This window comes from Capra hircus, chromosome 25 (assembly GCF_001704415.2).
Source record: "Capra hircus breed San Clemente chromosome 25, ASM170441v1, whole genome shotgun sequence".
NCBI lineage: Eukaryota > Metazoa > Chordata > Mammalia > Artiodactyla > Bovidae > Capra > Capra hircus.
In genome coordinates, this window is record NC_030832.1 from 21,275,366 (window position 1) to 21,287,775 (window position 12,410).

The window sequence follows — 12,410 nt, forward strand, 5'->3', positions numbered from 1 at the left end:
TGGACCGCCAGGGAATTCCCTAATTTTTTTTTAATTGGTTGAATTTGTTGCTTAAAAATGTATGATAGTGGATACGCTTGGGGGGTTTATTACTGAAAGGGGGCCTGTGCAGGAAAGAGTGAACACTGCTGGCCTGTGATGATAACCCTGTACATGCTGAATTTACTACTAGGGGTTTGAGTACATTTGCAATGTGAAAAAAAGGGAAGTTTTTAAAAAATGGCTTTGTATTTTGTGGCCATTGTATCTGGAGATATGATAAAATTGATTTATGATGTTACATGCTTGTAATTTCATAAATGCTAGTGGAGCCATCTCAAACATGCAAATTTTAAATTAAGAAGGTATTGGTGGGGTATAGCTTCCTTGCTTTTCCTATCCATAGGTAGGTTGGAATTTAAATTCTTTGGATTTTAGAACCAGAACAAGTCTCCATACCTGATGATTTTTGCTATGATTTGTGTCTGTTGGAACCTCTGGAAAGAGGGTGACAACATAAGAAGAGAGGCACTCTCTGAATAGAAATACACATTTGGATTTTGAAAAAGCAATTAGTTAAGTTTCGAATTGGCCCTTGTTGAAATCAGATGTCTGACCCTTAGAGGTTGATGACTGTCCAGTCTGATATGCATGTTTTTGAGTGGGTCAGTTTGGACTCTGAGACTGACAAAAGGGGTACCATGCTGTCTGGCACTGCAGCACACCTTTGCTACTGCTGAAGAAAAGTACCCGGCTTGATTGGAATCCCCAGTTCACTGACCCTCGTTGCCTGGACCTCACTCTAAGCTGAACCCTAACACTGGCTGTCAGTACACTCTTTCAGCTTCCCAAGGAGCAGTGCTGAACTGAAAGCAGACCCAGGCTCCATGGGCAGAGTTCAGTCAGACTCTGGGACCACTGGAGATTTAGGGCTCCTCTCTGGAGCTCTAAATGATGACAGCATACATCGTGGATGCTGGCTGTACCAACTGGGTCACATACAAATGCCCACAGGAAAGAGCCATTCTTTGACGGGACCATCTAAAATCAAGCTGCTAATCAGCTCTTTTATGTCTGATGCAGAGGCTGATTGCATCCTGACTTGTGATCCCTGCCCAAACCTGCAAGTTGGAGGAGGGCACATCACAGAGACTCTGACCGCCGGCCGCCTCCTGCTTTTGACATATCAGATTCTGGGCCTTCCCTGAGGGTGGCTCGATGCTTTTGATTTGTGTGCTCAACCTCCTGGGTGAGCCGTAACTTTACTACCACGGGTTGATAGGCTTACTTCGCCTCCTCACTTTGCCCTCTGTACACACACCTTGTAAGGCAGAGTGACTACTCTGGTGTAGCTGTCTCTGGAAAAGGACTGATCTTTTCTAGGCTGTCTCTGGGGAAAGGGGGTGGAAGGTTATATGCTGCTAAGTCACTTCAGTCGTGTCCGACTCTGTGTGACCCCATAGATGGCAGCCCACCAGGCTCCCCCATCCCTGGGATTCTCCAGGAAGGTTATATAAACCCACTGTAAAAATTTTTACATTCAGGACTTCATCCTCTATTAGTGTGCTAGGACTGCAATAACAAAATAGCACAGACTGGATGGCTTAAAAAATAGAAATGTATTTGCTCACAGTCCTAGAGGCTAGAAGTCCAAGAGCAAGCAGTTGGCACGTTTCTCCTAAGGCCTGTCTCCTAGGCCTGTACCCGGCAGCCTTCTCACTGTATCTTCACATGGTTGCCCCTCTATCTGAATGTCTGTGTCTTAATCTCTTCTTATAAGAACACCAGTCATATTGGATGGGCCCACCCATTTTACTTTAATCACCTCTTTGAAGGCCATATCTCCAAATACAGTCACCTTCTGTACTGGATGTTAGGACTTCAGCATATAATTTGGGGAGAACACAGTTCAGCCCATAACATATCCTGATCAATTCCTGAATATTTTTCCAGTTAAATTATATTAAAATATTTATCTGCAAAATTATTCCCATGTCTCTTGCACACAGCCCTTCTGGATGAAAGGCCTGGATGAGAATAAAAGATTATTGAAAAAATGTCACGTTAGTATTGCTGATCAAAAGCCTGGCACCCAGGGAGCTTTGGGGGCGGGGAGAGCATTTATGATCTTCATTTCTCAGAAATATTCTGGAAACTTTCCCCTTTTCCTGAAGGAAAGCTCCCAGTGCCATCAGCTGGAAGACTGACCCTCAGCTGGCATCTGGGTTCTTGAATTTCAGGAGAGTTCTCACCATTCCCTAAATGATAGGAGTTGCTTAGTGAGTTTAAACTGTGTAAACAGTGTGGTTTATGCTGCATGCCTGCTTTCCTTCCAGGAATGTAGAATTTTGGTGTGTTACAGGCAGAGGGTACCTGTGTGACCAAGCCCCAGAAAAGCCCTGGGCTGGACTCTCTGATGAGCTTCTCTGGTAGATAACATTTCACACGTGTTGTCACACTCATTGCTGGAGGAATTAAGTGTGTCCTGTGTGACTGACTCCACTGGGAGAAGACTCTGGGAAGCTTGTGCCTGGTTTCCTCTGGATTTTGCTCTATGCACCTTTCCCTTGGCTGATTTTGCTTCATAACCTTTCACTGTAATAAATCCTAGTCATCTATGAGTAGGACTATATGTTGAGTCCTGTAGGGGGATGGTCTTGGGGCCCCCCACACAGGGCACAAGGGGGACTTACGGGGTGGTTGGTCGTGTACTCTTTCTCAGTCTGGGTGCTGCTTACATGAGGTATACTCATTTTGTGAAAATTCACTGAGCTGTCCAGTTAATAGATGTATACTTTTTCGGTACATAGATTCAACTTTATAAAAAGATAAAACAATATTGTACACCACAGGGATTAAAAAATAATAATTTTTAAAAACAACTTCCTTTTATTTATAAAGCATTTTAGTCACTCCTTTTTGCCAAGCATTGTGCTGAGAGCTTGGGACATGGGGTAGGAAAGATGTCTTCATTGCCTCTGAGTTTATTGGGAGTTATGTAAAGAGATAACTGTGATATGACTTTTGCTGACTCCTAGCAAAGACATCATAGGATGCTGGGCTTACAACTTGAGTGATTCTCGGGTTGCCACTTAAGTATCTATGGAAGCCAGACAGGCAAAGGGGCAAAGGAGGGTTAGCAGGGAACTCTGACAAACTGGGAAGGTATGTTAAGTAAGCATAGAGTTGCAACAGCTAATAGTTTTTTCAAAGCTGCATTTTTATGTGAGCTCTCTTGATTTTTCAGTCCTGTATATGAATCCAAATTTTAAAAAGTGAAAGACCAAACAAAACACCTCTGCAGCCAAATTTGACCTTGGCTTACCAGTTTGCCAGGCATTCTGCCAACCTGTCATCTTTCCCTCTTACAAAACAATTGAGGGTCCACTATTTTAGGCACTGGGAAATAGAGCAGTGCGCCAGCCAGACAATTTTCTTGCAGAATGACCCTGGCGGGGGTGGTGGGGTTCTGGTACTGTACTTCTCAAACTTCAATATGTGTGGGAATCAGTGGGTAGATTCTGAATTGGGGGGGTCTGCGTTGAGGCCTGAAGCTTTGGCTTTCTAACAAGCTCCCAGGTGTTGGTGATGCTGGTGGCCCCTGCTGTTATTTGAAGAAGAGTAGGGGGTTTGTCTGGAAGATGCGTTTGCCTGGCAAGCATTCTCTTTATACTTCGATTTTAGTTTATGGGGTGATTTGGAAGAGAGCTGGTGACTTCTGGGGCGGATATTAGGGCTCCCCCATGCTGTCTCTCATTCTAGGTCTCTATTCTCAGAGTTTATAATCTAGAAGGCGAGGTGGGGATGGAGGAAGGTGCTGGGAAAAGCTTCCTGGAGGAGGTCCTCGCGGACTGCAGGAGCTTCCCCTGCTGTCGAGAAAGGAGAAACCCTGAACTCACCCTCTTCTGGGGCGGGGTCTCAGCAGCCCCACACCAGCTTTGGTTTCCCAGGCATCCCACGTGTCTTCCGTCCGCCATCCCTGCCAATCAAGCTCCTCCCCGGGCCTGGGTGAGAGTTTAAAGGCGGCTGCAGTGCCGAGCGCTCCCAGAGTGCCGCGCGGCGGGCGGGTTTGGATTTTAAATCCCCGCGGCCAATCAGTAGCGCGTAGGCTCTTGTAACGTTCCCGGCGCCGCGTTTGAATTCGAGGAGAGGCAGAGCCGTGCCAAGCCTCTGCCTAGACCCTGCTAGGTCCGCTGAGCAACTCCGGGAACATGAGTGCGGCGGTAACTGCAGGGAAGCTGGGGCGGGCACCAGCCGACCCAGGGAAAGCGCCCGGAGTTGCAGCTCCCGGGGCTCCGACGGCCGCCCCGCCGGCGAAAGAGATTCCGGAGGTCCTAGTGGACCCTCGCAGCCGGCGGCGCTATCTACGGGGTCGCTTTTTGGGGAAGGGTGGCTTTGCCAAGTGCTTTGAGATCTCGGATGCGGACACTAAGGAGGTGTTCGCGGGCAAGATCGTGCCTAAGTCGCTGTTGCTCAAACCGCACCAAAAGGAGAAGATGTCCATGGAGATATCCATTCACCGCAGCCTCGCTCACCAGCACGTCGTAGGCTTCCACGGCTTTTTCGAAGACAACGACTTCGTGTTCGTGGTGTTGGAGCTCTGCCGCCGGAGGGTTAGTGTCGCTGCTGGGGAACTGGAACTGCCCTGGGGGCAGGGGTTGGGGCACTGGGAACCGGAGCTGCTGGCGAAGGGCCGCCCCGGGGCTCAGAGCTGCTAGGGAAGAGGTGCTGGGAACCTGGAACTGGAAATGGAGAAAGTCTTGGGGAGAGGGAAGGTTCTCGGCACTTGGGGCCTCTGGGGAAGGCGGCTTCTGAACGCTAGGAGTTGGGCGGATTGGGGGAGGTGCGGGAGAACCTTGCTTATGGACGCCAGGGCTTCCGGAGTTGCTAGGTAAGGGATATTGCGGACCCTCACTTTCCCGAGTAGGGTTGGGTCAGGCAGAGGGTAGTTGGAGCCAGACTTCGGAGCTTCTGGGGGAGGGGAGGGGCAGGAAAGGGACCTGTTGCTGCCAAGAGTTCCGGGACCGGGATACTGGGGTCTCTGAGCTTCCGGAGTGGTCTGAGAGAGGGGTCCCAGGTAAGGGTTTTGGGAGGGAGCCAGTGGGAGAGGGTTGCTATGAACTGTTGCGGCCTGGTTTTGGGGGGAGTCTGGATCGCAGTTGTCCTGAAGAAATGGGTAGTAGGGTCCTGGCTGCCCTTACCTAATGACACTCCCTCCCTGCTTTGGGTCTGAGCACCGGCTCCCATTTCTCCTTCCCTCCTGCTCCCAGTCTCTCCTGGAGCTGCACAAGCGGAGGAAAGCTCTCACGGAGCCCGAGGCCCGCTACTACCTGCGGCAGATCGTCCTGGGCTGCCAGTACCTGCACGGAAACCGCGTTATTCACAGAGACCTCAAGCTGGGCAATCTCTTCCTGAACGAGGATCTGGAGGTGAAAATAGGTAAGGAGCTGGGACTGCAAGGGCATTTGACATGCAGTGGGAATGAGGAGGAGCTGGGAGGGAGGGTGAGGAAGAGGAAATTTGGAAAGAGACAAGGCAGAGAGGAAGAGGATGGTAGGAAGTCTGGGCTGTTGATTGGCTTTCTAGAATCCTCTCTTAGGACAGGAACTTAAAGAGCTACAAACCAGTGTCTTGTCTGCAGATGTGCTTTGAGGGGGGCAGTGTGTTCTATACAGTTTTTTGTTTGTTTTTTCAAGAATTTGGATTTGTTTTCACTTTTTAAAAATATTTTTTAAATTTACTTATTTCGGCTGCACTGGGTCTCCGCTGCTGCATGCCTTTCTCTGGTGCGGTGAGTGGGGGCTACTCTGCGTCGCAGTGTGCGGGTTTCTCATTGCAGTGGCTTCTCTTGTTGTGGAGCACAGGCTCCAGGTGTGCAGGCTTCAGCAGTTGTGGCTCCAGGGCTCTAGAGCACAGGTTCAGTAGTTGTGGCACATGGGCTTAGTTGCTCTGTGGCACATGGGATCCTCACCGACCAGGAATGGAACCTGTTTCTCCAGCATTGGCAGGTGAATTCTTTACCACTGAGCCATCATGGAAGCCGCCCCTCATTTTCACTTTTTTAAACTGAGAGCCTTGATGTAAAATTTTGAATTTGGAGCTCCTTTTAAACACTCGAGAGCTCCAGCAGTACAGGGGTAGCGTTCCCTCAAGACAGCTCTTTGCTGTACTGAACAGCAGCTGTTCCCTTTAGATGCTCTATGGTTTGCCACATTCCCCACCGCTCCGTATCACTTCCTCACAAACTTGCCAAGTAGCCATCTTGACATTTACTTGCTTAATCCCTGAAGGTGTTTGAGTTTTGCTATCCCTGTCAGTTGGAGAAGGCAATGGCACCCCATTCCAGTACTCTTGCCTGGAAAATCCCATGGATGGAGGAGCCTGGTAGGCTGCAGTCCATGGATCCCGAAGAGTCGGACACGACTGAGCGACTTCACTTTCACTTTCATGTGTTGGAGAAGGAAATGGCAACCCACTCCAGTATTCTTGCCTGGAGAATCCCAGGGACGGAGGAGCCTATTGGGCTGCCATCTATGGGGTCACACGGAGTCAGACATGACTGAAGTGACTTAGCAGATCCCTGTCAGTTCCCTTTTAGAAGTAAACCCCTCCTTTCTAAGGGGAGGGGTGATGAGAGTCTTTGGGAGGCCCTTCCCTAGGGCCAGCATGGTGGGAGGATTCCTGGGTAACAGGAATCTAGTCCTTGCTGTACACAAGGACTAGAGGCTTTGAGAGATCGCTTGACCCTGGTTCTTGATGGTTACCAGCTGAACCAGCTGTCTGCATTGACAGACGACAGAAGCTGGCATCTGAGCCTCCCTCTTCCTCCCTCTGTCCCAGGGGATTTTGGACTGGCAACCAAAGTGGAGTATGACGGGGAACGGAAGAAGACCCTGTGCGGGACTCCTAATTACATAGCTCCTGAGGTGCTGAGCAAGAAAGGGCACAGTTTCGAGGTGGACGTATGGTCCATTGGGTGCATCATGTAAGTTGGGAGTTGTCTCAGGACCCACCAGTCTCAGCAAGGGGCTTTCTGGACATCTCACTTGGCAGGCTTTATCCTGCAGACCTTTCCGCCTTTGGAAAGGCTGCTCCAGAGGACAGATGGCCTCTGAAGGAAGCCTCATTGCTGAATTGGTATATCTTGTAGGCTTCCTGCAGCCTGGGCTGTGGGTTCAGGGAATGAGGGAGGGAATGTCTCCACAAACTTGCTCTAATCCCTTGCTATTCAAAGTACGGCAGACCAGCTGCAGCATCACATAGGAACTTGTTACGCAGAATCTCAAGACCCAGACTAACTGGATCACAATCTGTATTTGTAAGACCCTTGAGTGATTTCTATGCACAATAAAGTATTAGAACCACTGATCTAAAAAGCAGCATTGGGTGGGAAGAATTAGGCCAGGAGTGGTGCTGGCAGGAGGAGGTCCTGTGGTCTGTCTGGGTCAAGGCCATCAGAGGTGGGTGGTGGGCAGAGAGTTGGGCCTGTTCAGGTGTTACCCCTTTTGTTGTTTCCCTGGATACTGGAGAGTTAGAAATGGCTTTCCTACTTCTTTGCCTTGGAATTTCCCACATGAAAACTTGCAGCCTAAAGTACAGAACTATTAACTGTGGGGCTGCCTCAAGGAGCAAGTGACCCCTGCTTGGACCTGTTCCATGTTAGCTGGCAGCCTCTGGCCCCTAGATTACCGCAGGCTATAGCTAAAAAGTCACTGGTCCATTAGAACCCAGTTTCATCACCTGTATTCTACCGAGGGTACCTCCCTGCCAGTGTCGTGGCTCCTGGGGCTGCTTAGTGAACTTGTGAATTGTCCTCTGGGGCCCCAGAGTCACAGTGAATGCCCAAAAGATGTCTGACTTCCTTTCTGGCCCTGAGAGGATTCCTCCCTGCATCTGGGTTTTGGTTGGGAGCCTTGAGCCAAATCCCTCCTTGTGCTTACAGGTATACCTTGTTAGTGGGCAAGCCACCTTTTGAGACCTCTTGCCTAAAAGAGACCTACCTCCGGATCAAGAACAATGAATACAGTATTCCCAAGGTGACTAAAACCACTTTAAGTTTACATTTGTTTTATTTAATTCCCTCCCCCACCAAGTGATTTACGGAGCCCAGCCATTTCCGGGGGAAAGAGATGGGTCAATGCCACCCCATGAGTAAGCGTAAGAGCTTTAGAGGGTCCTGTCTGAAATTGCATACAGAGGCTGATGTATGTGTACAGAAACAGTTTTTCTTGGGATGAGAGTTTGCAGGCTCTCATCAGTTGGGCAGTAACCCAAAAGACGTGAAAAACAGAGAGAAAGAGCCAGAATAGGGGCAGACGGAGAAGTGCTGCTTAGCCTGGCTGTGGACTGTCTTGGTTCAGATGGGCTCTGCCGCTTTTTAGCCAGATCACAATGGACAAATGGCCTGAGTCTTCTGAGCTGCAGTTTCCCATCTGTGAAGTGGAGTCCCTGCCCCAGAGCATCTTGCACACAGCGAGCGCTCACAGAATCTCGAACCACCGTGGAGGCGAAGTGGCGTGCTTTTGCAGCCCCCAGCAAGAGTGCATTGAGAGGGATGGTCGGCAGCAGTCTGGCACACAGCTGCTTCCACAGTTTGGCATCTTTGTCTTATGTGAAGCCAAGAGCCCTGTCTCCATCAGGATGGATGGGCTGAATCCGTTACAGAGGGTCAATTATTGGGCCGAGTAGAGCGGTTCCCAGTGTGGGGGTTGCACCTGACTGCCTCAGTGTGGGTGCTGGCTCCACCACTCACTCGGGATGTATCTTAGGCACTTGACTTCTCTGTGCCTATTTCCTCATCTGCAAAAGAGGGATAGTACTAGAGAGCTTCAGTCCTTGGGTGTTTCTCTGAGGGTTAAGTGAGTTCATCTACACGAAGTGCTTACAATATTTTGCTGGTAGATAGTAAATACAAAGTTGATGCTAGGCTTTACTGTGCATTTGACCTACCCTCGGTTGGGTCTCCTTGCCAGGGCTCCAAGCTTGGTGCTGTGTCCCCACTTTATAGATGAAGATACAAAGGCCCAGAAAGTTGGATTGGTTGGCACAGCTGGTGTTGAGGGACAGAACTGGGACTTACACCAGGCCTTTATGACTTCTAAGCGTTTGTTTTCAAGTGCTATTCTAGTGGTGAGCAACTTGTCAACTTAGTAAAGCTGCCAGTGGAAACTTGGGATGTTTATAGCCACTGAACATGGTGTGTGTATTTGGGGCTGGATAGGGGGTGGTGGTGCAGCAGCTGGGTTGGTCCTGTGTCATATCCTGCTTATGACTCCCCACCTTCCCTCCAGCACATCAACCCCGTGGCCTCCTCTCTCATCAAGAAGATGCTTCAGCCAGATCCCAGTGCCCGTCCAACCATTCACGAGCTGCTCAATGACGAGTTTTTCACTTCCGGCTATATCCCTGCCCGCCTCCCCATCACCTGCCTCACCATTCCACCGAGGTTTTCAATCGCTCCCAGTAGCCTGGACCCCAGCAACCGGAAGCCTCTCACCATCCTCAATAAAGGTAAACCAGAGTGTGGGTAGACAAACAGCCTTGCCTGCCTCCGTGTGTGAATGGATGGTCCCCAAAGCTCAGGTGTGCAGTAGGACAGGCCCCAGTCTTTGAATCCATGGTCCCCATCCTCATGTGGCAAACGCCTTTTCCCATAGCCCTGTCAGGGAAGACAGACCTTACTGTGACTGAGTCAGACCTGTCATGTCCAGAGAGAAGAGAGTGGCTAAATGCCATGCCTGAATAATTCTTAATATATATTTTTTATATCATTGATATCGCCCTGCATGGTTCATTGGAAAAAATGTTGAGAAGCTTCAGATACACACATGGAGCACAGTGTGCATGGGACCCACATCGCCACCAGAGTCAGCACTTGCTAAGATTTGTAGTGTTTGCTTCATCGCTCCTTGTTTGTTCCTTTGAAGTATTTTTGAAGTTAATTCCAGACATCTTGCCATTTTACCCCCAAGAACTTCTGTAGGCATCTCTCTAAAAGGATAGACATTTTTTTACAAAACCACATCTCGTTGCTTGGTTTGTCGTTGTTTCTAGGTCTCTTCAGAGAGCAGAATTAGAAAATACATAACTGGGGTGGGGATCTCTCATTATATGTGTGTGTATGTGTGTGTATTGTTTTTGTCCCAAACAACATGACAGTAAGTTGTACACATTCTGGCCTTTACTACTTAGTACTTCAGTGTATATTTCCTAAAAACAATTCTTTCACCTAACCACGACACAGGACCTAGTTATCAAGTTCAGGAAATTGAAATTGGTGCAAACTTGTCTTACAGCAGACTTTTTCTCCACTGTGAAATTACTACTTTAATTCTCTTTTGATAATTTGTAAGGGTCTAATTTAATATTATAGGATCTTTAATTTTATGCTTGTATTTTTTTCTCTTACAATGAAAACCTTGTTTGCTTACACGGTATACATGAATTTTCAACATATATAAAGTATGTTATGAAAGTATGTTTATTTCTATGCAGTTCTTTCTGTCCTTAGACTATATTTCACACACACACACAGAAAAACCCCAAGAAAAGCCACTTGAAATACTTTATTTCTCTGTGTGGATATAGCACAACTTTAGGAGTTCATTTCAGTTTTGACACTGCTGTTTTAAGGATTACCTTTTTCTTTTTGCTTTAATTTTTGATACTTTCTTTGGTTATATGAGTATTTCCTTTGATTGGTGATCACTTGGTTAAGGTGGTGCCTCCACTGCATAGCTACTGTTTTTCCTTCAGTGATTAATTTATACCCCATGGGGAGCTTCTCTGAGAGAACACTACTCAGACTTTAGCTCACTGATGTCAGCATCCATGGTGGATACAACAGCAGTTATTGCTGTGGTATTCTAATGGTGATTTTCCCCCTTTTCTTGTTCCTTCTACATCTGTTAATCAAACTTCTTCTATAAGGAAGAGCTGTCACTTCTCTCCCATTCATTTATTTGGTTGGTATGGACTCATGGATATTTATTCTTAGAGCTATAAGACAATATTGTTATTTTAAAGGATTGCTTTCTTCTTAGTTTCAGATCTTGGACATAAAGCAAAACCCAGAATTAGAGTGAACTTTTTGGGGAATACATAAATCCCATTTTTCATCATCTGTTTTTAATAATTATCATCGTCTGCCTATACTTGTTTTTATCGTTTCCACCTTCTTCCTTTTCTTTCTGCTAGATTTGGGGGGGGGGATTTGTTTTGTTTGCTCTTCTCTGTGGTTTGTGGGTCCTCAGCCAGGTACTGACCCCATGGCAGTGAAAGAATTGAGTCCTAACCACTAGACCACCAGGGCATTCTCTTGCTAGAGTTTTTAAAGCAAGTCTCAAATATTCTGTTCTTTCAAACTTAAGTCTTTATCATAGCATAGATTTTTTTAATTGAAAATTCAGATCTTTAAATATTTTAAGAATTTCGTATTATACAAGAGGAGCTAGCACATGTTGGTGGGGAAAGAATTGAACTTTTAAGCATCAAAGGCAATAACAATCATCCATAATTCCACCACCCAAATGCACCTAGTCTTAAAATTTCAGGGTGTATCTTTTTAGATTTCAGTCACGTATAAGTACATAAAGCAGATTTTAGAGGGGGAAACCTCTTATGTTTTCACTGAATGCCTGTTAGGCTATCCTATGGGTTGCAATTTACTGAGCCCTCCTGTTTTCCTGGATACAGAAGATGCTTTTAATTCTTAGATTGAAGCCAGGCAGCTCCAAGCTGCTGAAGACCAGAGGTGCCCAGTAGGGCCCAGCATTGGGTCGGAGGCCTGAGTGTCTAAAGCAATATGGCTGTGTGTGGCCATGAAGCCTGTCTACAGGGTCTGGCTTGGCCCGGCCCTGGAGGTATCAGCAAGTGAGTTTCAGGTGCTGTCACATGAGCAGGGCAGCTCCTGCTCTAATAACCTGCTGCTTACCTAAAGCAGTGGCAGTGTAAAGAGATTCTCAAGCTGTGGTTGCGGGTCCGAGGCCCTCAAATCCTGCAGCCTTGGTGCCCAACTAATGACCGTGTCTCCTCTCCTTACAGGCATGGAGAACCCCGTGCCTGAACGTCCCCGGGAGAAAGAGGAACCAGTGGTGCGGGAGGCCAGTGAGCCCGTCGACTGCCACCTCAGCGACATGTTGCAGCAGCTGCACAGCGTAAACGCCTCCAAGCCCTCGGAGCGGGGACTTGTGAGGCAAGGTGGGCGCTGGGCCGGGGCACCTGGAGAGGGCAGGGAGGTCTCAGCCCCAGAGTGCTGGCAGCTTGTCCAGGCCCCCGGCTCCACAATGCCTTTCCTTCTCCCATTTCCTGTACATTACAGCCCAGGGAAGTGGGCCTGCTGGCTCAGGCCCTCCATGGTCAGGCCTCTCCTTTCTTCTGTGACTCATCTGTTCTGTCTCCACAAGTGCCCCACCTTTCAGCAGCTCCATATG

The 12,410-nt window shown here is 48.2% G+C and overlaps 1 protein-coding gene across 1 annotated transcript in view; it reads left to right on the forward strand.

Moving 5' to 3' along the window:
- Window positions 1-12,410, forward strand: part of PLK1 (polo like kinase 1) — a 14,592-nt gene continuing 2,182 nt past the window's right edge. Inside the window, exons 1-6 of the mRNA XM_005697608.3 lie at window positions 1-4,592; window positions 5,250-5,418; window positions 6,820-6,964; window positions 7,922-8,015; window positions 9,270-9,489; window positions 12,022-12,177. Of these exons, the coding sequence (XP_005697665.1) occupies window positions 4,191-4,592; window positions 5,250-5,418; window positions 6,820-6,964; window positions 7,922-8,015; window positions 9,270-9,489; window positions 12,022-12,177 (1,186 nt within the window). The 5' untranslated portion in view covers window positions 1-4,190. The remainder of the gene's footprint in view (window positions 4,593-5,249; window positions 5,419-6,819; window positions 6,965-7,921; window positions 8,016-9,269; window positions 9,490-12,021; window positions 12,178-12,410) is intronic.